At 44.2% G+C, this 24,145-nt stretch overlaps 1 protein-coding gene across 7 annotated transcripts in view; it reads right to left on the reverse strand.

The window, feature by feature from the left end:
- The window catches only part of LOC144689492 (SAM and SH3 domain-containing protein 1-like), a 141,421-nt gene that overhangs the window by 30,300 nt on the left and 86,976 nt on the right, over nt 1-24,145 (reverse strand). For 5 of the 7 annotated variants that reach the window (XM_078556620.1, XM_078556622.1, XM_078556625.1 and 2 more), the window contains exons 2-10: nt 21,734-21,862; nt 16,004-16,054; nt 15,819-15,868; nt 13,358-13,398; nt 10,978-11,067; nt 9,601-9,713; nt 8,668-8,769; nt 4,742-4,895; nt 1,299-1,672 (exon numbers count right to left, since the gene is read on the reverse strand). In XM_078556620.1, the coding sequence (XP_078412746.1) occupies nt 1,299-1,672; nt 4,742-4,895; nt 8,668-8,769; nt 9,601-9,713; nt 10,978-11,067; nt 13,358-13,398; nt 15,819-15,868; nt 16,004-16,054; nt 21,734-21,862 (1,104 nt within the window). The remainder of the gene's footprint in view (nt 1-1,298; nt 1,673-4,741; nt 4,896-8,667; nt 8,770-9,600; nt 9,714-10,977; nt 11,068-13,357; nt 13,399-15,818; nt 15,869-16,003; nt 16,055-21,733; nt 21,863-24,145) is intronic. The other 2 variants (XM_078556621.1, XM_078556624.1) reach the window with 1 other exon arrangement.

Below are 24,145 nucleotides of genomic sequence, written 5' to 3' on the forward strand. Positions count from 1 at the left end.
CCCTTCTCTCCACCCCCCCACCCACAGAATTGATTAAGCTTTTCAGTACAGTATCAAGGCACGAATGTGGAGGAAATTCAGGGCTCACTTGTCTGCATTTAATTTCATTCACTGTGTCTATTTATGCATATTGTTGAATACTAAAACCATACAAGGTTGAATACTAAAACTATACAATGCTAAAACTATACAAGGCACTAGTTGGACCACACCTAGAATACTGTGAACAGTTTTGGTCCCCTTATCTAAGGAAAGATATGCTGGCATTGGAGGCAGTCCAGAGAAGGTTCACTAGGTTGAACCCGGGGATGGAGGGATTTTCTTATGAGGGGAGGTTGAATTGGTTGGGCCTGTACTTACTGGAGTTTAGAAGAATGAGAGGCGAACTTATTGAAACATATAAGGTTCTTAGGGGGCTTGACTGGATAGATGCTGAGAGGTTGTTTCCCCTTGTCACAGAGTCTAGGACCAGAGGGCATAATCTCAGAATAAGGGAGTGTCCACTTAAAACAGAGATGAGGAGGAATTTCTTCTCTTAGAGGGTAGTCAATCTATGGAATTCTTTACCGCAGAGGCTATGGAGGCTGGGTCGTTAAGTATATTCAAAGCTGAGATAGACAGATTTTTAATCAGGAAGGGAATCAAGGGTTATGGGGAAAAGGCAGGTAAGTGGAGTTAAGGATTATCAGATCAGCCATGATCTCATTGAATGGTGGAGCAGACTCAATGGACTGAATGGCCTATTTCTGCTCCTACATCTTATGGTCTTATGGAATACCTGGTACCTGAATCGCCTCATGGGTTTTACTTCCCTTACATTGAGATACTTCGAATTCACAGCATTGAAACAGCCCATTCAGCCAAACTGGTCTATGCCAATGTTTATGCTCCACACAGGCCTCCTATCAACATACCTTTCTATTCCTTTCTCCCTCATGTGCTTGGCTAACTTCTCCAAGAATGCATCTATGTTATTCACCTTAACTACTACAGGTGGTAACAGGTTCCACATTCTAACCACTCTCTGGGTGAAGAAGTTTCTCCTCTGTTCTGATGAAAGATCGCTGAGATGCTAACTCTGCTTCTCTCTCCACAGATGCTGCAAGATCTGCTGAGCATTTCCAGCATTTTCTGTTTTTATTTCAGATTTCCAGCATCCGCAGTACTTTGCTTTTGCAGCTCTTTAAAAGAGCTGCCACAAATACAATGGGTTGAATGGTCTCCTCCTATGCTGTGTGAGCGTATGATTTTATGACTAACCAATGACATCCCTCAATTGCCAAAGAGTGACCACTTACTCCATGATTCTGAACAGTGAGGCCCTTGCCCACCTCACTGTCGGTCAGGGAGCGGGATAACTTGTGTGACTTATCTTCACAGCATTCTGAGTCAGAGGACGTTCTTCCAGATTTCTTTGGAACCCGTGCGACGCTGTGCTCGGCAGCCGTGTGAAAAGGCTTCACAAACTTCTTTCCTAGCCGCCCTTCCAGACTGTTCGAAGATGGGGATCTGCAAACGGCCATCTGAGGCGCAGGATCTTCCTCAGACCTCTTCTGTGACGCCTTGTTCAAGTATAGCTGCTTTTTGAGGGCCCTCGACCCCAAGTAATTCACTGATCTTTCATCGTGTAAAGAGTCCAACAGCTCGTTGCATGTTCCATCGCAAGTGTTTTCTAAGGTAGAGGGGCAGGAGGAAAGGAAAAAAATTAAACTGATCACTTGTTCCAAACCAACTCTTCCAATATTCAGCACAGTATTATACAGGGACACACAAGTTGAGTCAGAGATTTTATGAAATAGCTTCTTGAAATCAGTGCACTGACAGATAATATGCATGCACCCTTATATATTTGACCTTTATACCAACAAAACTTGCTAATAATTCAGAGAGAACAGTTGAGGCAAGTTATCCTGTTAAACAAATTTCTTCTTGCATTCCCCCTGGTAGTTGTCTGAACTTGTCGGGGTGGGAACCCGTGTTTTTTTTAAGAACTGGAATGCTGTGCAATGGGTTTTTGTACTTCCAAGTTCATTGTCCCTGTAAGATAATGAACATGACTCACTTAAGTTCTGATGAAAAGTTATCAGCCTGAAACGTTAACTCTGTCCCTCTCTCCACAGATGCCGCTAGACCTGCTGAGCATTTGCAGCGTTTTTCGTTTTTATGATGATTCACTTAAGTCCCAGGCTCCTCCAGATCTTCCCTCTTCCCGCCAGCGAAACACTTATAAGTCAGCTTCCAGGAGTAAAATAGCTGTCTGAAGGAGAAGCATTGAGCAGAGCCCTGTAAACCTCTGGCACTGGGGTCGGCTCCTTATTCAGGAAGAGAGGTTGCCTTGTTTGGTGCTGCAAAAGACTCTCTCTAAAGCAGAGCATACAGGCGGGAGGAGGTCCTCTGATGAGGACAATGAGAACCATGTCATATTGGACCATCTGTTTGTTTAAATCAATGCCATAATTAATTTTCGACATTTTCGAGTACACATTATCGACTTCACCAGCTTTGCATGCTGGTAATGATAGTGCTTTAATGTAGCGAGAATGATATGCCAAGTTTACATACACTAAATAATAACGATGAGGTGATGGCAGAAAGGGGAAATGTTGTGGACAACAAAGAATGTGGTGCAGATATGAAAGGTTGGCAACATTAGAAATTTTCCAACTTTAGGCTACTCAAGGAGTTTCCTACATCAATTGGGTGGTCAAGTGTGCATGACACAAATGCTCCCTTCCAACTGTTACACTATCCGTGGCCACGTTCAAAGCACCAACAACCCTACAAGTCTTCTTCCAGCTTTACAAACAGTCCCATATGGCAGCAGACCACACATTCTAACTCCAAGCATTATTCATGACTCAGTGGTGGCGCTCACACCTCTAAGGCAGAAGATTGTAGGTTCAAGTTACACCCCTGAGACTTGAGCACATAATTTAGGCTGACACCTTGGTGCAGTACGCCGGAGATGCTGTGCTGTTATAGGTGTCATCTTCTGGATAAGGCATCAAACTGAAGACCTGTCAGCCCTCCCAGCTGAACACAAGAGATCCCACAGCACAATTTCAAAGAGCGAGGGAGTCCTCTCTGGTGCTCTGGCCAATATTTATCCTTCAACCAACATCACTAAAACAGAGCATCTGGTCACTTATCTCATTGCTGTTTATGATACATAGTTGAGTGCAAACTGCTTCTTCTTACTTTACATCACTGAAGTATTCTAAAATACTTCATGTTGGCTGTGAAATACTTTGGGACATCTTGAGGTCGTGAAAGGTGTCAGATAAATGCAAGTCTCTTTTCTTAAAATTAAAAACTGGAACTATTGTAATACTAACACCTGCAAAGGCCCAAAGCAAGCTTCCAACTAAACCTCACTACATCATGCCTGTCCAATTACTCACACACACATGGACGACTGAGATGTCACTGTATGTTCTCAAACTAATTCCAACACCTAAAGGGTAATAGAATTGATTTCAAGTGGGAAGCCACATTCAAAGGGAATGAGTTGGCGAGTCAGTACTGTAGCCTTATGCCCAAATTGCACTCCCTTTGAACTTGCTCCCACCATGAACATACAACTGGTGAATTACCCTTATATCTCTGGTTGCAGTAGCAAATTACAGATGAGAACTAATCCAATGGAAGGTGAAGCAGCAATTTCGAGCAGCTTAAGCTACTTTTAAGAGGCTAATATTGAAACCTTGGAGCTTAAGAGTATTGAGGGGAAGGCAGAGTTTGGGCATCAACCCAAACTCAGGGTTAATACCTATTTTTTTACTCTCTCACAGGCCATATTCTAAATGTGATATACAATATGCCATTTTTGCTTTTATTTTCTTCAATGGTGGAAGTGAGAATATATTTGTGCCAAAGAGCATCCATAATAATTGTTAATTGGAAAAAGGAGATTTGGTCTGAAAATGATGAACAGAACTATAGGTGGATCAGTCAGTTAGCCCGGATAAAGTCAGAGAGGAGATAGCAGAGACACTGGTCACAACTTTTCAATCCTACATTATGTTTTAGGACTGGAAAGTTAGCCAATGTAGCAACTCTATTTAAAGGATAAATTGACCAATGATAGACCAGCTAGTGCAGTGTCAGCTGAGGGCAATCCATAGAATCTATAATTGGACATTAAGCTAGTGAGAATGTAGAAGTGCACTGATTAATCAAAAGAAAGCCACCATGGATTGTCAAAGGCAATTTGTGTTTGACAGGTTTAATAGAGTTTTTCTTTTTAGGAAGTGGCCAATTGAATTGTCAAAGGAATGCAATGAGAGGTAATGTACTTAGATTTACAAGGGTTCTTGATGAAGTGTTGCAGAAGAGGCACGTATAGCTAAGAGGAAATATAGCAGCATTGACAGAAGGTTGGCTGATGGCCAGGACACAAAGCTAGGGGTAAAAAGGTTTGGATGAAAGCTCATTGACCTGAAACGCTAATTCTGTTTTTCTCTCTCCAGGGATGCTGCCTGATCTTCTATTACCAGCATTTTCTGTTTTTATTTCAGATTTTCAGCATCCACAGTGTTTTGCTTTTGTGTTGGTAAAAAGGTGTTGCTTGGACTGGGGAAGGCTTACAAGTGTGCACCCCCTGGGTGAGTGCTGGGTCCACTTCTGATCTCAGTATACAATTTAGGTTCTTAATTGGACTAATCATTCACACTGTACTGATTCTCAATTGGATTATTCGTTCACACCGTGTCAAGACTGCTTGGAAGGACCTCCAGCTTACCTCCAGGAGAGGCAGTCTTCGTTTCATCCACTTTAATCAGTTTCTTTTTCGATCTGCGTTTTGAAGAAACCAATTTGTGGAGCCTCTTAAACTTCACCTCTTGGACATCGTCATTCTTCACCTCCTGAATATCATCATCCAGCTGCTCCCATATCTGAACAGGCGAGAAGTGGAATTTACATTAAATACGGCAGGCTTGACGAGCTCTACCTGATTCAGAGAATGCCAGAGCCACTCATCTCCTGACCACATTACAGCCTTGGTTCAAACATAGACATAAAAGCTGATCTCCAGAGGCGAGGTGAGGGTGACTGCCCTTGACATCAAGGCAGCATTTGATCATGTGTGGCATCAAGGAGCCCAAGCAAAACTGAAATCAGTGGGAATAAATTTTAAAAATGCACTGTGATGAGTATATATTCATTCCCAAATGGATGATGGCAGCCATTTTGCACTCCAAATTGGTGATTACAGGTGTCCCAAGATGAAGCAAACAGAAAAAAAAGAGTCTTACAAAAACCAAATATTTGCAGATTAGAGGGAAGCTCATGTTGGACAGACATAGCTCCCAATTTGACAGGGGTGGGGTGTGTAGGTCAATTGTTGGTAGGAGGTAGCAGACAGTGAGTGGGGGGAGGAAGGGTGAGGGGAAGGAAAGACAAAGAAGTGGGGGGAGGAACCAGAGGAGGGAAGGAGAGGGGGAAAGACGGGGTAGGTTGGGGAGACCCATTCTCACCTCTGAGTCACGAGTTCAAGGTCCACACCAGGGACTTAAACACAAAATACAGGCTTACATTCCAAGTGCCCAGTACTGAAGGTGTTTTTACTGCGTGTTCAGGGCAAAATCTTTAGGTCGGCGGGCGCGATTGTTAGGCCCGGGATCGGCTGGGCAACAGACCACCGACCACGATTGGCCTCTGGCTGCGATTTCACACTAGCTGGCCAATTAATGGCCAGCCAGCGTGAAACGCGCGCTGAAACACTCAGCGCTGCCAGGGTGGGGGCAAGCGCTGACAGAAAGCTCCCTGAAGGCAGAGAGCTGCCTCAGAGAGGCTGAAGATCTGAAAGACATTAAGTGAAGTTTTTAAAATTAGGAAAAAAATGTGCAAGCATCGCAATTAGTCACCTGAACATATACTCGATAAAAATGCTGCTCATAGATTTTCATTTTTCTTTCATTTAGTAACGGAAACCTCATTCCACCCTTGGATGAGGTTTCATGAGAAATGCAAAGTCTGCTTGGCCGATTCGCCCGTCTGCCGACCGTAAGGTTGAACGGACCACAAAAAAATCGGAGACAATTGCACCTTTAATTACCTTAATTGGCCTCTTGTCAGCAGGCGCGCTTCCGAATTTTGCACGCACCGGCCAACTGAAATATCGCATGAGCGCGGGATGACGTCGGGACGCTCGGCTGACGTCATCTTGTGCAATTTCGCGTCCTATCGGGTCGGGGGCGCGCCCGCACACCAAGCTAAAAATTCTGCCCCTTTAAAGGTCTCCTTTATTATGCAGCATGCAAGAAACATAAGAGCAGAATCAATACGAAATCTACTAATGGGAAGTACACAAAAGTAGACAAGAGAGGTAAGAATAGGGGAGCAAAGGTAATAGCAATCATAGCATAATAAAGTTTAAAGTAATGATGGAGAAAGGCACAAGAAAGTCAAAGTTCAGAAGAAACAAATTAGCAAATAGCTAATTTTGAGGTGTGGAAATGGAATTGGGAAAGGTAAACTGAAATAGTTTTGACAAAGATTTGGTACAGCAGTAAAAAATAACAATGATCAATAGAATTCATATAGGAGACAAATGTTGCGCTACAAAATAAACCAGACAATAATGGAACACCATGGATGAATAAGGACAAAACTGCAGCTCAAGAAAAAGGCCTACAGTAAGTTCACAGTGAATAAAAGAAAGGATAACAAAAGGTGATACAAAGAGGTTAGGAAAGAAGTCAAAAAAATGAAGAAAGCAAAGAGGTGCTATGAAAGTAAATTATCAAGGAATATAAAATGAAATAGTAAAGTATTCTACAGACATAAATAACACAAAAAAGGGATAGGATGGGGCAAAATCTTTCAACTTCCTTCTTAGCAGCACGTCTGTAGAAGTTCAACAAGGTGACTCATCGACCACCTTCTCAAAGGCAAACAGGAATGGGCTGTAAATGCTGGTCTTATCAGTGATGCCTACATCCTTGAATCAATAAAAAAAACCCACGGGATTCATAAGGCAAACTCACAGGTAATGACAGCAAAATGGCAGGATTATTGAATGTTAATTAGCCTTAGTATTTACCAGACTAACAAGCAAGACACGACATAAGAAGAGGAGATAAAATAAAAGCTATATTGGCATCTAAGATAGAAAGGCAGGAGGTAATTGATAAGCTAATCAGGCCTAGAGAAGATAAAACAACTGGTTTAGATAGATTGCAATACACACATTAAAAGCAGCTGGGGAAAGGATAGCAGGGGCATGATCACATAAATACACACACACACACATATATATGCACACACACACACATATATATGCACACACATACACACATATAATATATGTAAGTTCATTAGAAAAGGGAATAGTGCCAGAAGACTGGTAGGCAGCAAATGTTATTCCTACACTTAAAAATATCGTAGAACACGATTGGAGAACCACTGGTGGTGGCAACTATAACAGAATCCTCAAAGATATAACAGAAAAGCATCTGGAACTGAATATACAACCAAGTGTAGTTAGCACAGATTTCAAAAAGGATATGCTTAACCAATCTTATTGAGTTCTCTGAAGAAGTAACAGAAAGAGTAGGCAAGAGTAATGCAGTTGATATAACAAAGTTGGATTTTCAAAAAGCCTTCTAAAAGCATCGTATGGTAGACTCACAATGAAGGGCAGAATATGTGGAGTTGGGGACGAGTGGCAGAATGGATACCAAGTTCGCTACAGCACGGAAAACAGTAGGGATTAAGGGTCGCTACTTAGGCTGACAAAAGGTGGGAAGTGGTGTTCTACAGGGATCGGTGCTGTGATCATTATTGTTCATTTATGATCTGGATTCAGGCGTTGGAAGTACAATTTCAAAACTTATAGAAGATACCAGTTTTGGAGGTGTAGTTATACAAAGGAAGAATGTAACAAAATACAGGAAGGCATTAATAAATTTGCAGAATGGGCGTGTAATTAGGAAACAAATTTTAATATAGATAAGTGTGAGGCTGTACAGTGTGGCAGGAAGAATAACAAGGCTACATACTTAAGGGATGAGTCATAACGAAATAGAGAAGCAAAGCGATCTAGGGGTACACAAATCACTAAAAATAGCAATGCAGGTTAATAAGGCCATAAAGAAAGGAAACCAATGCTGGGGTTCATTTCTAGACAGATACAATAGGTGTAGGGAAACTGTTTCCACTTTTGGGGATATCCAAAATTAGAGGACATAAATCTAAGATAACCACTGATAAACCCAATAGGGAATTCAGGAGAAACTTGTTTATCCAGAGACTGGTGAGAAGGATTTAATGAAGAAAACATCATAGAAGCATTTCAGGAGAAGCTAGCTAAGCACATGAGGGAGAAAGGAATAGAAGGATGCAGAAGGGGTGTGAGGAGCATGAACGCCAGATGGACATGTTGCGGTGGACGGGCTGTTTCTGTGCTGTGGATCTTGCTATGCACATATTTCCATGTCTGCCATGTTTCCTAGATTCCAACAGTGATTATACTTCAAACGTACTTAGTTGGCTGTAAAATGCTCTGGGTCACCCTGAGGCCATGAAAAGTGCTATATAAAGGCAAGTCTTTTGTCCTTTTTTATTTCACCAGCAGGCACAGTACGGGGGTAGCTGCTGGGGTCAAGGCCACCCAAAGATTTTCGGGGTCTGAGAGTTTACCAGTATTAAACAGACTTTACTCACACCACCATCGGAGGACCCATCCCACGGTTCATGGGCTCCACCTGCCGATTGAGTTGAATCCATGCTCAGCGACAGCCTGCTGTGACATTCATATTCTTTGAGCTGACGAATAAATCATAATCAACATTTTTTGTAAGAAATGAAGCTCAGGAGGAAAAGAATAAACAAATAAGGCCAACTCTCTGACTTTTGCCAATAGCGATTAAAGTTAGCCTTGGCTCTGTGGTATTAGTCAGAAGGTTGTGGCTTCAAGTCCCACTTGAGAGCCTTGAGCACATAATCCAGGCTGAATCACTAAGGGATTCCTGCACAGCCAGCCAGTGGGGCTGTTTCTGAGACTTCACTTTGTGCAAATTTGTTACTGCCTTTCCTACAATAAAGAGTAAGACACTTACCATGTACTCCATTGATTGCAAAGCACTTTGAGACATTCTGAGGGTTTGAAAGGTGCCCTATAAATGCAATTTTTCTTATTAGTAGAGATTTAAATGACATCTGTAACAGTAGCAGAGAACAGCAGCATTAGGCCTGCAAAGTTAGTATTCGCAACGCCCAGAAGAATTGCCTCATGAGTGCTTCAGAGTCTGCTCTCGTGGAAGTGAATGATAGTTGGTGGTTAAGTTATAAATATTTGGGCCTGGAATTGCCTACGGAAATGCAGACCAGAATTTCTGCCCAAAATTGCCCTAATTCTGCTGTTATCTACTTACACCCAAATCTTTTGTTGATTTCACTAATGCACGACGAAATGTAAAAATAGCTGTCATAAAACGAGACGCAATAAACAAATCAAGCCTGAGGAAAGTCTCTGAACTGGGGCTTGAACCCACCAACCTTCTGACTCAGTAGCTGTGACAAGAAAACAGCCAAGTAAACCAAACCAAATATGAATAGCAGTTACTTTAACTTGTAGAAGAGGTGTCCCCGAGTTACCTTAGCAAGCGCCTCCTCTATTGTTATCATCTTATCTTTGACCATCATCATCAGTTCAATGCGGTCCTCATCACTCATGGTAATCTCACTGGCCACAAACCCAACATCTTCTCCTTTAAAGGTCAACAAGGGAAATTGGGTTTGGGGAGAGAGAAAAAATTTCATTCGTCATTAAAGAGCCTTTGAAGGTAAGGTTTTAAAACATGACTTGCCCAGCAAAGCTCAGCAGAATCTCAAGATTTGAGGTGCTAAAACTGAAAGGGGTTTTGCTTCTTTCTGTAACTGAAAAATCAGGTAAATCAGTACAGAATCTCCCAGCACAGAAGGTGTTCTATTCGGCCTATCATGTCTGCTCCAGAAAGAAAAGATATTACATTTCTGAAGTGGTGGCGGGCTTCTTCATAAACCACTGCACTTAGTGCGATGTTCTTGGTAATAGTTTTGGTGTAACAATGCTGACTGGAGGTACCTTTTAATTAGTTGGAAGCCAGTAGAGAGACTGGGCTAGATTTGGCTCTGTGGAGTATATCACACAGGATTTATTATATATAATTATTGGGGTAGATTGGAGCAGGACCAGGATGTTTGTTGTCTTGTTTTCAAGGAAAATAGTAACGACTGCCACTGCCATAATCACAGGCCTTGTTTTGAGACCAGTTGATTTATTTGTTTAATGTTAAATAAATCTGTCTGGTGCTTTGTAACTGATCGTCAGGCAGGTAGAGGACATCTTTATTTGTCTACTGAAGATCATGTATCTTGCACGTGTTATATTCCAGTTAGTTGGACTATGATGAGAGTGGGGTTGGGGGGGGGGGGGGGGGGGGGGGGGGGATTGTGGTCTCAATTCAACACCCTGTGTCACACTCCATTTACCTGGATATTGGGCAGCTAAAGGCACAGTTTGCAGAGATGAGAGACCCAATGAGAGGACTGGGGAGTGGCACTGAACCCTAGAAAGTATCTACGATAAAATGTGTTTGATGCAATTGTGTTAAGATACAGGGTGGGTCTCTGCAATAGCTTAGGTGGGATTGTCAACCCTTATTGAACCTGGACATTTCATTACATGATCTCCCGCCTCCAAATGCCCCACTCAGTCGAACAATCTTTTCCCCCATTTCGAATATATGATTAAATAAAACCATTCAAAGCAAATTAAAAGCTGCACCAGTTTTTTTCAATGCCTCCTGCGATTTTTCTCCTGGGAGAAGCTTGAATCAGTATCCAGGAGATTAATCTTTAATTCCTGGAAATCCCAGGACAATCCCGGAGAGCTGGCAACTGAACAACAGCCTTTAAGTTGAAGTTCCTACCCCACTGCATATTTGGCACAAGTACGGGAAGAAGTGAAAAGCTGCCCCATAATAGCTTTACCTTTACACAATTCCCGCACTGCATTTCCCTTCTGTGGTTTTCGAAATCCCTGCCAAAAGGATTTATTTTTCTTTTTCCAGTCACTACTTCCTGTAAGGAGAATGCAAAATAGTCAAATGATGTTGAACCCTTTCCCTATTTTTTCATGAACTAATCCCAACATTCAAGTTCACACTCTCAGAAAGTTTCATGCATTTTAACAAAATGTGATCGGATCCTGTGGCATTGTTGGTTTACCCTGGCCCCAGGCCTGCGAGCACGGTGTCCGATGTTTACCCTGGCCCTGGGACCATGATCAGGGCCTGATCTTCACCCTGGCCCCATGCTCAAGATTAGTGTCCAATGTTTACCTTGGCCCAGGCATGGGAGCACCGTGTCTTATGTTTACACTGGCTAGGCAGCACAGTGGTTAGTTAGGGCAGTTCAGAGGTATTTGTTGTGGAACTGGAGACATAGGTAAAACCAAATCAAGTAAGGGCAGCAGGTTCCATTCCATACGCCACCCGACTATCAGATCATTAACTGGAATAAACATGAACTTCTCACTCCAAGTTTGAGCATACTGTGGTCAGGACCATCAATTTCCTGCATTCCTTGATTAAAGGAGATTGATTTGTTAGCCCCCAATTTATCCCCTCCATCCATTTGACTGCAACACCGGGTCAGGCTGGGTCGAACCAAGAAACACTTGGGGCTGAGTTGAATCCTGAAACGTTCATAGGAACAGGAGGAGGCCATTCAGCCTGTTTCACCAGTCAATGAGATCTTGGCTGATCTGTATCCTATCTCTATCCATCTGCCTTAATACCCTTGGCTAACAAACACTTATCAATCTCAGATTTAAAATTATTTATGGAGCTAGCATCTACTGCTTTTTGTGGGAGTGTATTCTACACTTTTACCACCCTTTGTGTGAAGAAGTGTTTCCTAGTATCTCTCCTGAATGATCTGGCTCTGATTTTAAAGTTATGCCCCCTTGTCCTGGAGTCCCCCACAAGCAGAAAAAATTTCTACATATCCCATCAATTTCTTTCAAAATCTTAAAAACCTTGATCAAATCATCCTTAACCTTCTATATTTCGAGCAATACAAGTTTAGTTTATTTAATTTCTCCTCATAATCTAACTCTCGGAACAAGGGTAAATCAATGCTGCATTCCTTTGAAGGTGATATCCTTTCTGAGGTCCAGTGCCCGGAACTGTAACAGTACTCCAAATGTATATTTGTATAGTTCTAGTAAAACCTGCTTCCCTTTGTATTCTAATCCTTCAGATATAAAAGCACACATTCCATTCAGGGTTGGGTCTCTTGACTGGGTCAGATTGGGAAGTGAAACTTGCATTTATGTTGCATGTTCAAGGCACTTCACAGGATTGGGGAGGAGGTTGGGACACAAAGAGGGGTTGTGTGAAGAGGCTTTCAAGAAGGGGCGAGATGTACCAACTAGGTACATCTGCAGCTCGGGCTAGGAGGAGAACTCCAGCCCAGGGCTGTGTTGTCTAAAGGTTGTGCCAACAATGGTGGAGCAGACGGAGGAAGAGATCAAAAAGACCAGAGCAGAGAGGTGAGCCAAGCTTATAGGAGGTTGTAGAGATCAAGTAGCACAATAGCTGAAGCGAGTCATGAGTAAAGTTGAAGATATTGAGAACAAAAGTTGCTTGGAATGGGGACCAAGTGCAGATCCTGATGACAGGGTGATATGAGAATAGGGTTTAGCGTGGGACAAATAAATATATATAATACATATAGAAAGAAAAATAGATACAGATGGAGAGAGAGTCACACAAGATAGATATAGACATAAATAGAGAGACATAAACAAAGGCAAACAAAGACAGAGACAATTAGAAAGGTGAATATAGACAGACAGAGGTTAGATGGAGATCGAAAGGTAAGTTGATAAAGAGAAGTAGAAAAAGAGGCAGATACATATGTATGGGTACAAAAACAAATGAACAGATAGTTTGGCTATGGGTCAGTAGATAAGATAAATATTTGAACAAATAAACAGGCAGATAAATAGATGATACATAAGCAAACATCTAGTGAAGAGAATGACAGGTAAAGTTAGACATAGATATGTAGATTGATATGGACAGATGGTTGGATACACAATAAATAGGTAGACAGCTAGGTAGATAGAGGAATAAAGATAATTGAGGAGTAAAGGAAAAGACAAAGAGGAATAAAGATGGATAGACAGGCAAAGAGATACACAGGTATAAAGACAGACAGACAGATAAAGATAGACAGACAACGCAAAGACAGACAGGCATAAAGACAGATAGACAAATAGATAGATAAACAGACAGACAGAGGGAAAACTGAGGATCTGAGTCTAACAATTTAACAGTAATCCGCAGAACAAAACTATACTCACCAACTGACCCATCCTCCGAGCTTGACTTGCAAATCAAATGTCTGTTTAAAGAAATAAAAGTGTGCTAGTATGCAAGCAATTTTCATTTGATTAGAAGAGCTGTATAAGTAAATTCATGAATAATAAAAGCCTTCAGTTCGAGGACTCTTTATTTCACAAATACGTTCCCCATGATAAAGCAACAGTCCTTTCTCGTGCTGTGCTGTGGCTCTTGCAACCCCTCCCAAGTCTCTCAATGTTCGTCCCTGAGACTTTGGATTGAAATCCAGGCCCCTTTCCTGGCTCATACAGACCCTGAGCGACAAGGAACAATTCACTGATGGATCAGTTCCGACTGGGGTTCTGGTCATATGTGATTTGCTTCACGAATCAAGCAAACAAATGGACCATTGAAGGGCATTCCTAGACTACATATTAGGTTAACACTCTCAAGGTGATAGCTAATTCAACAGCCAGAACATTGGATGCAAAGGTCAATAGGACAGAAAATACATGGATGACAGGATATGTGATGACAGCTCCAAAGCCTCTGGCATTGTGTGCCTCTCAGTCAAGAGTGGTAAGAGGCTAACTGAATGAGACAGTGGCAGAGTGTTTTTGCCCAGAGAGGGTAAGGAAGATAATTTGGCCTGAATGTGAGTTTGGTGCTGAGACAGAACAGGGCTGAAACTACAAGACCAGTCAGATAAGTGAGCATTATAATAGTTTTAATTTATGATGTCTAAACTGCTTAAAGTCAGGATGAAGAGGAAAGGTGTCTGGGCGATATATTGTAGAAAATGGTCACGTGGCAGAGAGAAAGGAATAGCGAAGCAAATGGAGGGTGACTGCCCTCAGGGGCATTAGGAAGGGACAGAAGCAACCAGTACAATAGGCAGATTTTGATACTTATGGGAAACAAGCATCAAGAACTTGGGAGAGGATTCAAGTGCAATAGTGTAGCACCAGGAAGCAGGGTTGGTTTACCCATGGGAAAAACAGAGACGCCATCCATGGAAACATTCAGTTGTAGGATTCTATAATAGGGGATTCGCAGCTTGTTGCAATGCTGTGCTGCCTCAGAAACCAGGACAAGGGACATAACATAACAGATGGCAAGGAAGAGAACTAGCAAGAATGGTGGTTGACATTTGCACGGGAATGCATAGAGTGGAAATTGTGTAGGCAGTATGAGAAATCAGGTTCAGGCTGCAGCGTGAGGTGGCCGGGGTCGGGGAGGGGGGGTGGGGGGAGTGGAGGGGTGGGGGGAGTGGAGGGGTGGGGAGAGTGGAGGGGTGGGGGGAGTGGAGGGGTGGGGGGAGTGGAGGAGTGGGGGGAGTGGAGGGGTGGGGGGAATGGAGGGGTGGGGGGAATGGAGGGGTGGGGGGAATGGAGGGGTGGGGGGAATGGAGGGGTGGGGGGGAATGGAGGGGTGGGGGGGAATGGAGGGGTGGGGGGGAATGGAGGGGTGGGGGGAGTGGAGGGGTGGGGGGAGTGGAGGGGTGGGGAGAGTGGAGGGGTGGGGAGAGTGGAGGGGTGGGGAGAGTGGAGGGGTGGGGAGAGTGGAGGGGTGCGGAGAGTGGAGGGGTGGGGGGAATGGAGGGGTGGGGGGAATGGAGGGGTGGGAAGCTCAGGGAAAATCCCAGGCCCAAGTGTTGGACAAGTTAAGGAGAAGCAGATTAGGCAGTGTGGTCAGAATGTAGTGTAGAAGGGAAGGTTTCATATTCCAAGGACACTGGGATAAGTTGTGGGCGAACCTGTACAGATGGGTCAGGTTGAACCTGAATTAGAAGTGCTGGTAAGGCAGTGGGGAGTTGGAATTAATAAGGCAGAGGGAGAGCATTACTGGAAACAGGAATACGGACAGCTGGGAAAAGTAATGGCAGAATAAATTAAGATGTCATTCTGGAAGCCACACCTTAGGAAGGAGGTCAAGGGTGTGGAGGAGATTTATTCAAATTTTACTAGGGATGAGGGACTTCAGTTTTCTGGAGAGACTAGAGAAGCTAAGATTGTTCTCTTTAGAGTAGAAATGGTTGAGAAGATTTAATAAGTATGTTCAGAATTATGAAGGGTTTTGATAAAGTAACTTGAGAGAAGCTGTTTCCACTAGCAGGTGGATCAGTGAGCAGAGGACACAGATTGAAGTAATTAGGCAAAAGAACCAGAGGGAAGATGAGAATTTAAAAAAAAACGCAGAGAGTTATGGTGATCTGGACAGCGTTTCACTAACAGGAATAACAGTCTGAGCCATGGAAAGGTTTTCCTTTGTGTATGATAATGTTTGGGTTGTGAAATGAGCCTGACTCATCAGTCTGGCTTTGAGGCTGTCAGCCGCACACAAGGGTGGGAGTTAGTGACACAAGCTACCCCCTTGTGTTAAGAAAATGAAACACCACTTACAGGTGCTGGTGTGTTTATCTGAAAGCATGAGTAAGGAAATGTTTTAGTGATGTTGCCCAGTGCTGTACACATCACTTACTCTCTCTCGCTCTCTGGTGTTGACACCACACTCTCCAAGGCACGTGATTCCTGGGAAACAAACTCAGAGTCAGTCACCGTTAAAAAGCAAATAAAAAAGCTGTTTTGAAATTACAGGATGAATTTAATAAATGTGTTGCGTTCCTGGAGACCTTCCAGGGGGATTTGGAAGGAAGCCGTACTCACTGAAGTCTCAGGCAGCAGCTGTGGCGATGGCGGATTGGCAACTAAGCTTTCCTAAAATCAGAACACATGGAGCCTTTGTAAATCAGTAAAACGTGGCAGTTTTCAATCCAAAATTACCACAGCCAAAGTCAAGAGCAAAACAGGGTAGAATCAGTGGAGCTACTGCATCCTGTTTACCAAAGAGACAAAACAAGTCTGAAAACTTAATTACAGGGATGGGATTTTTCAAAATAAGAGAGTAAAGATTTCTCATTACTGGTCTGAATCTTGGATTTAACCCTGCATCAGATTCTTCACTTTAATAGCACCAACACAGCCAGCATTTAAATACACTCGTTCAAAAATAGAAGTATTACAGCCAGATTATGTACATGCTGAGCCCAACACTGTCCAATATGAAGCTCATTCCCCACCCTCAGAAAAATACTTGCATTTACCTCACACTTTTCATGTCCTTAGGGCATCCCAAAGTGTTTTACAGCCAATGAAGTACTTTTGAAGTGTATTCACTGTTGTAATGTAGGAGATGCAATGATTTGTGCACAGCAAGCTCCCACAAACAGCACTGACCAGATAATCTGCTTTAGTGAGCTTGGTAAGTATTAGGCAGTATAGAGAGGAGAACTGATCTGCTCTTCTTCGAATCGTGCCAGTGATTTTTGTGTGTCCACCTGAGGGGCCAAACAAGGCCTCAGTTTAACATCTCCCTTAAATAATGGCACTTCCCTCAGTGTGATGTTTGCTCATTCTCAGCAGAGAAACCGGTATAAAGTTAACTTGGGTAACTGTGCGTGAATGTGAACCAACTGATTTCCATCAAGCCTGTTGGAAATATTGAGCCACCAGCGACCTACACAGCCAGGCGAGCAATGTAGGGCGATCAATATTAACCAGTAGGATGTGGAGTGAAGCAAGGGACAGCTGGAATTTAATAAAGCAATATATCAGGACTGCGACAGGAAACAGGAAATGTGTGCAACTATTGAAAATCCACAGCAAAAGTTGGAACAGGAAAGGGATAGGGATGTGATTACCGGTCATCCATTTGCAGCTTTTTCCTGAAGGTCAGTGTTCAGATCCAGAATCCACTTTGCCCACATTTGCCCAGGTGTCAAATTTGTCTCAGTCAGTCTCACTCTGGATCAGAGGGTTGTAGGTTCAAGCCCCACTCCAGAGATTTGAGTGCAAAATCTTGGCTAACGCTTCAGTGCTTCAGGAGCAGATTAATGCTGCAAGTTTGAAGAGCGCAGGCACTGACATCCAAGAATCCAGTGCCTCCCAACTTGCGTGCCACTCTATGACTAGTATCTTCTGTTCAAGTGAGTTCTGTGGTCTAAAATTTCAAGATCCGTTTGTGACAACAGCTTATTTATTCAAAGCTGGCCAGGAAGTGCCCTCCAGCATGATGGGCTGCACATGAATCCCTACTGCAATTTGGGATGTGGCACATACTTTTGAATAAGCAGAACGCTGCAGATTAAATAAAAGCAAAATACGGCGGCTGTTTGAAATCTGAAATAGAAACAAAATGCTGGAAATATTTAGGTCAGGAAAGATCGATGGGGAGAGAAGTAGTTAATTTAGAATCCTGATGAAAGATCACCGACCTGAAACGTTAACTCTGTGTCTCTCCCCGCAGATACTGCCTGGCCTGAGTATTTCCACCTTCTTCCGTTTTCACAGCTTATGTACTTTGTCTCGCTTTAAACTTGCTATGTGTAGGGAGACAGTTTGTATCAGAGTTTGTACATGTCTGTGGTGATTTGCACTTCAGTGTGCTTGAAAACAGGGTGTGACACGCCATTGAAAAGTGGTTTTATTCTGTCATGTTGTCTGAAGACCAGCTCAGCTTTAGAAAACACTAAATCTCGTGAACAGTCTTAGCAAGTTATTCATTAATTTATGCTACTGCCCCTGCAGCGCTGAAGTGTTAGCCAAGATTTTGTGCTCAAGTCTCAAGAGTGAGTTTGCACCTACAAACTTCTGATCCAGAGTGAGACTGACGGAGGCAAATTTGACACCTGGGCAAATGTGGACGAAGTGGATTCTGGATCAGGAACAATGACTTTCAGCAAAAGCTGTGACCCAAGTGGATAGCACTCCTGCCTCCACTGTCAGAAGGTTGTGGGTTCAAGCCCCAACAAATTTACATTGACACTCCCCGTGCTGCACTATCGGATGAGACATTAAACTGAGCCCTGTCTGCCTTCTCCTCGGGTGGACATAAACAATCCTCTGGCACTACTCGGTGGCCAGGCTAATAGTCATCCCTCAACCAACATTAGTAAAACAGATGCAAAAACAAAAGTGCTGGAAAAACTCAGCAGGTCTGACAGCATCTGTGGAGAGAAAGACAGAGTTAACGTTTCGAGTCCATATGACTCTTCTTCAGAGCTCTGAAACGTTAACTCTGTCAGGCTTGCTGAGTTTTTCCAGCATTTTTTGTTTTTGTTTTAGATTTCCAGCATCTGCAGTATTTTGCCTTTATCTTAGTGAAACAGATAATCTGCTCATTGCTGTTTGTAGCACCTGAGCTATGTATATACTGGTTGCTTTGTTTCCTCCATTATAACAGTGACCATACTTCAAAAGCACTTAACCAACTGCAAAGTGCTTTGGGACATCCTGAGATCATGAAAGGTACAATAAAAATCCTACTTTTTTCTTGTTTTCTTTTATACCAATTTTGCTTGATCTTGAATTACATCTCCAGGCACTGTTCAGTAACGCAGTTGCACAGCTCAATTGTAAGCAGTCACCTACATTACCATTTTGTAACCCTGATCTTTTCAAATGCAGTCAGGATATAGCAAGCTGAGAATGAACTGTGTGGGGCATTTATACTATGCCCATTTACCTTGAATAGGCCTGATGGCTGCTGCACCTCAAAAGCAACCCTTTGTACCTGAAACTTTTTTGGTGAGGTGTGCTTAGGCACTGTACAAACACAAAACTTTTCTCTTTAAATCTGTTAATTCAGCCAGAACAAGCCAGAGAAGAAACAGGGAGGTGTCCGATTGAGACAATTAGCAAATACAGATCGAGTTCAACTAGTGAAATGAGGATTATACCATTGCATGCAGGCGATCAAGAAGAGCTGGCAGTGCTGTCAAACAAACCATAATATTGATAACTTCATACATGTATTACTTGGGCCTGTAAAATATATTTAATATAAGGAAACGCATACCGATATATAACAAGATGTGTAAACACATATACATACACATGTAAACAAATACACACACACGCAAACATATAGATATAGACACATACACACAAACCACATACACAACACAAACCACACATACAGCATAAAGAGATGACTCTGTATACATGTATATGATTTCTAGCTTCGAGTAAACTTGCTTGGCTACAAAGGAAAATGATAAGAAGTGCATGTTTGTGTTAGAGAGTGAAGACAGGGTAAGAGGAAGAACAATGCAAACCAGGACTCATACAGAACATTTATATGCTTTACCTCACTCTTACACACTCAGCACAGTTGAAAGTCTCATACCCACAACTCGTAGCTTGCACACCCAGGCAGCTATTCAACCATGACAGGCACAACACGCAAGCATACTGCATGGCACTCACTGACACAGCTCTCTTTCTTGCAGGAGAATGTGGTGCATAACAACAGGCAGCATTAAAAAATTGGAGGAGGAAAGTGCGCCTCCATCTTAGATCTGATTAACTTCCTGAAAAGGCTTTCATCTTTAATTATGGAGATTTTATTTTTTTAACAACTTTTTAGGTTTGACAAGGTATTTTAACCTATTTTTAAAACAATTGCAATTTGGGGGTCCGGGGGGGGCACGCGCGTGGTGCAGTGGTGGGGGCGTGGAGAAGGGTAGCACAGGATAGCCAACCTGCTGGAGGCTGAAGTCCCACACTAGCTGAGGTGCAGATGAGTCAGGCGAGGCCAAGCTACAGAAGCCATTTACATCCCTAAACGTTCGGTGCACTGGAGTACACGGAAAGCCTGTGCTCAACTGCGAGCAGCATGGAAAAGTCCAGCACCAACTTGCACAGGGCTTGGAGCCCATCCTTCCTAACATGGAACAGGGGTAATCTCCACCAGCATATCTTTGAAACCCAGCATGATTGAGTGTCTGAGGGCCGATGTCTCAGCTCCCATTGCAGCTTCCGCCAAAGTTCTGAGTGCTACAGTGGAAACCTAGTCTTTTGTTATCATACTTCTGGATGCCCGCGTTCAAAAGGGCTTACACCAGGGCATCACAGCAATACATCAATCTGATCAATCTACTCTCAGAAGATTGGCAGTGGCCCCCATGGAGCTCGAACCTGCTGGGCTCTCTCAGGGTGACAGCATTCCTGTTCCCAGCTCTGCCACTCCACTAATGCCCTGGCTGTTACCTGTCAGGACAGTCAGCCAGCCAGCCAGCCCAGACTGCTGCAGCACAGACTGAGATGGTGCAGTCTGAAGCTGGGCCTTCTAGATTTAGAGCTGCCTGAGGTCACCTTCCTAGGCTATCTGTAGCTCCTGAATTGGAGTTCAGCAGCCTTTTCCAATTCATGCTACAGCCAGTGGGGGAAAACCTTGACAGAACACTAGAGGAGACACTAAAGGAATGTGCAAAAGTGATCAGTTTGTTTTTACACGCTTGAATATTGCTGAAAAGAGAGACCTGTCCTGGACAAGCATCATGAATCGTGTCAAGAGTGGATAACCTTTGTCGCCCAATAGCCACCCTTTGGTTTGCCATGGTGGGTTAAATGTAGCTGGCAGAGGACTGCTACAGAATGAATGAATCATGACTGCTAGACCAGGGTAATGGGCATTCACCTGCATGATTCACTGCCTGTGGTTACACACCAGCTGCACATTGAGGGGGTGGAGTCCCTTTTGGATCAGGAAAACAGCACAAGACACAGCAAAGCAGTGCAGTCAAAGGGTGGAATCGTCCCAGATTTGCACTAAGTGCTCCCTAAAGATCCCTGCGACCTCCTGCTGGGAGCCGATAGCACTATTCAAAGTGCAGGAGAGCTTTCCTCAGTACCCTGGCCAATATTATCCCTCAACCAACACCATCAGAAAGTAAATATCTGGTCATTTATCTCGCTGTTGATTCTGGTACTTAGCTGATGTGCTTTTCTTTTGATGAAACCAATTAAACTAAATTAGGAGAAACAAGGGACTAGCTGCCGTGCTGACCTACATAACACTTGAAAAGCAATTAATTGATTGTGAACTACTTTCAGGCCACCTCCCCTACCACCACCCAGGATTCAACAGAGACTTTTTAATTGTTTTAGGCCCTCTGTTTATCCCTGAACCCACCATGCAGTATAGATAAGGCCTATTCAGAACAGTGAACTGCTAGTAGTGGGAATTGGTGTGGGAGGAGTCAGTTCAAATCAAACGGATAATAAACTATTTCCTATTTAATTTGAAACCTAATTAATGTTTCATTCCAAGGCTGTCAAATGCAGTTGAATTCACTGCATTGCGATGTCCTCCTGACACTTTTCCCTCAACCAACATCACTAAAAACAGATCACTTGGTCTCTTATTTCATTGGTTTATGGGACCTTACTGTGTGTAAATTGGCTGCCATGTTTCCTACATTACATCAGTGACTGTACTTCATGACTGTAAAGTGCTCTAAGATGATTTGAAGTCATGAAAGGTGCTTTATAAATGCAAGTTTTTTTTTGCTCATCCCGAAGCATGCAGGCCTCACAAAAGAGGAGTTTTCTTACCAGTTCAAGGTCGTCGGAGACTCTGAGAGTGCACAGCTCTTCCATCCGTTCCGGCACGTCACTGAGACAGGTATTGTAGTATTCCGTGTACTGTTGAGCCAGGTCATCGATGTTTCCCAATGATCCATCCTTTTGGGGGGAGAAAAGGAGACAGCACTGTATAAAAACTCAATTCAACAACAGGGGAGGAGGAACTCGGCATCTCTCGATACATTCCAATCACCCGATATCTGATGGACTTGAAGCAAAACTGTCTTGGTGAAAAAGTGCTTGCCCACCCTTTCTTTGTTTGCAAACAGACAGAGTCAGCTGTAGCTCAGCTGGTCGTACTCTTGGCACTGAGTCAGAGGGATGTGTGTTCAATTATCTCCAGAAATTTGAGCCCATAATCAGGCTGACACTTCAGTACACTACTGAGAGAGTGCTGCACAGTTGGAGGCGTCAGATTTTAAACAAGAGGTGGCTGACTCTTAACTGCTCTCTCTGAAGTGACTAAGCAAATCACCCAGTTGTATAAAAAACGACAACCAGGAACATATGGCTCCTGCAGCCTGCTCAGCCAAGTCAATCAGGATCATGGTTGATCATAAGAACACACACATGAACATAAGAATTAGGAGCAGGATTAGGCCTCTCAGCCCCTTGAGCCTGCTCTGCCATTCAATAAGATCATGGCTGATCTGAATGTAACCTCAACTCACATTCCTGCCTACCCCCAATAACCTTCACCCCCTTGTTAATCAAGAATCTATCTAGCTCTGCCTTAAAAATATTCAAATACTCTGCTTCCATTGCCTTTGGAGGAAGAGAGTTCCAAAGTCTCACAACTCAGAAAAAAATTCTCCTCAGCTCTGTCTTAAATGAGTGACCGCTTATTTTTTAACAGTGACCCTAGTTCTAGTTTCTCCCACAAGAGGAAACATCTTCTCCACATCCACCCTGTCAAGACCCCTCAAGATCTAACGGTTTCAATCAAGTCACCTCTTACTCTCCTGGACTCCAGTGGAGTCTAACAAGCCTAACCTGTCTAATCTTCCCTCACAAAACAGCCAGCCCATTCCTGGTATTAGTTGGGTACAGGCTTGTCCAACCTTTTCATGTGGAGATTGGCCACATCTCAATTTTTCTCTCACACGGGAAGGGGTGCGGGTTGCAGGAGGCAATAAGCAAATTTCGGAAAGATAACGTATGACACAACGTTAAACATACATTTTTTAAAAAAGTTGACGTGTAAAAAGAAACTATTTGCTGAGCAGAAAAATGTCACAACAATAAATTGATAATTAAAAAATGATTAATAAATGAATATGTCCATTAGAGTGTGAAAGGGTGAGCGTGCGTGTGTTCAGCTCACTCCCAGTCTTAGGCTGCTCACTCTCTCACCCTCAGCCACTGAGTGTGTGGGTGGGAGTGCCTGCTGGTGTGTGGGGGTGAGGGTGAATGAGAACTCTGAGACTGGAGTGACACTCACCCCTGATCTCGCGTGCCCCTGCACGCCCCCTCTCTCTCTCACAATCGCCCCCCTTCTCTCTCTCTCGCTCGCCCCTCCCTCTCTCTCGCTCGCTCCTCCTCTCTCTCTCGCCCCTCCCTATCTCTCTCTCGCTCGCCCCTCCCTCTCTCTCTCTCGCTCGCCCCTCCCTCTCTCTCTCTCGCTCGCCCCTCTCTCTCTCTCTCTCTCTCGCTCGCCCCTCTCCCTCTCTCTCTCTCGCTCGCCCCTCTCTCTCTCTCTCTCTCGCTCGCCCCCTCTCTCTCTCTCTCTCGCTCGCCCCCTCTCTCTCTCGCTCGCCCCCTCTCTCTCTCTCACGCTCGCCCCTCTCTCTCTCACGCTCGCCCCTCTCTCTCTCACGCTCGCCCCTCTCTCTCTCTCTCACGCTCGCCCCCCTCTCTCTCTCTCACGCTCGCCCCCCTCTCTCTCTCTCACGCTCGCCCCTCTCTCTCTCACGCTCGCCCCTCTCTCTCTCACGCTCGCCCCTCTCTCTCTCTCTCACGCTCGCCCCCCTCTCTCTCTCTCACGCTCGCCCCCCTCTCTCTCTCTCACGCTCGCCCCTCTCTCTCTCTCTCTCACGCTCGCCCCTCTCTCTCTCTCTCACGCTCACCCCTCTCTCTCTCACGCTCGCCCCTCTCTCTCTCTCACGCTCGCCCCTCTCTCTCTCACGCTCGCCCCTCTCTCTCTCTCTCACGCTCGCCCCCCTCTCTCTCTCTCACGCTCGCCCCCCTCTCTCTCTCTCACGCTCGCCCCCCTCTCTCTCTCTCACGCTCGCCCCCCTCTCTCTCTCTCACGCTCGCCCCCCCCTCTCTCACGCTCGCCCCCCCCTCTCTCTCTCTCACGCTCGCCCCCCCCTCTCTCTCTCTCACGCTCGCCCCCCCCCCTCTCACGCTCGCCCCCCCCTCTCTCTCACGCTCGCCCCGCTC

The sequence above is a fragment of the Cetorhinus maximus genome, chromosome 14 (genome assembly GCF_964194155.1).
Source record: "Cetorhinus maximus chromosome 14, sCetMax3.hap1.1, whole genome shotgun sequence".
Taxonomy (NCBI): domain Eukaryota; kingdom Metazoa; phylum Chordata; class Chondrichthyes; order Lamniformes; family Cetorhinidae; genus Cetorhinus; species Cetorhinus maximus.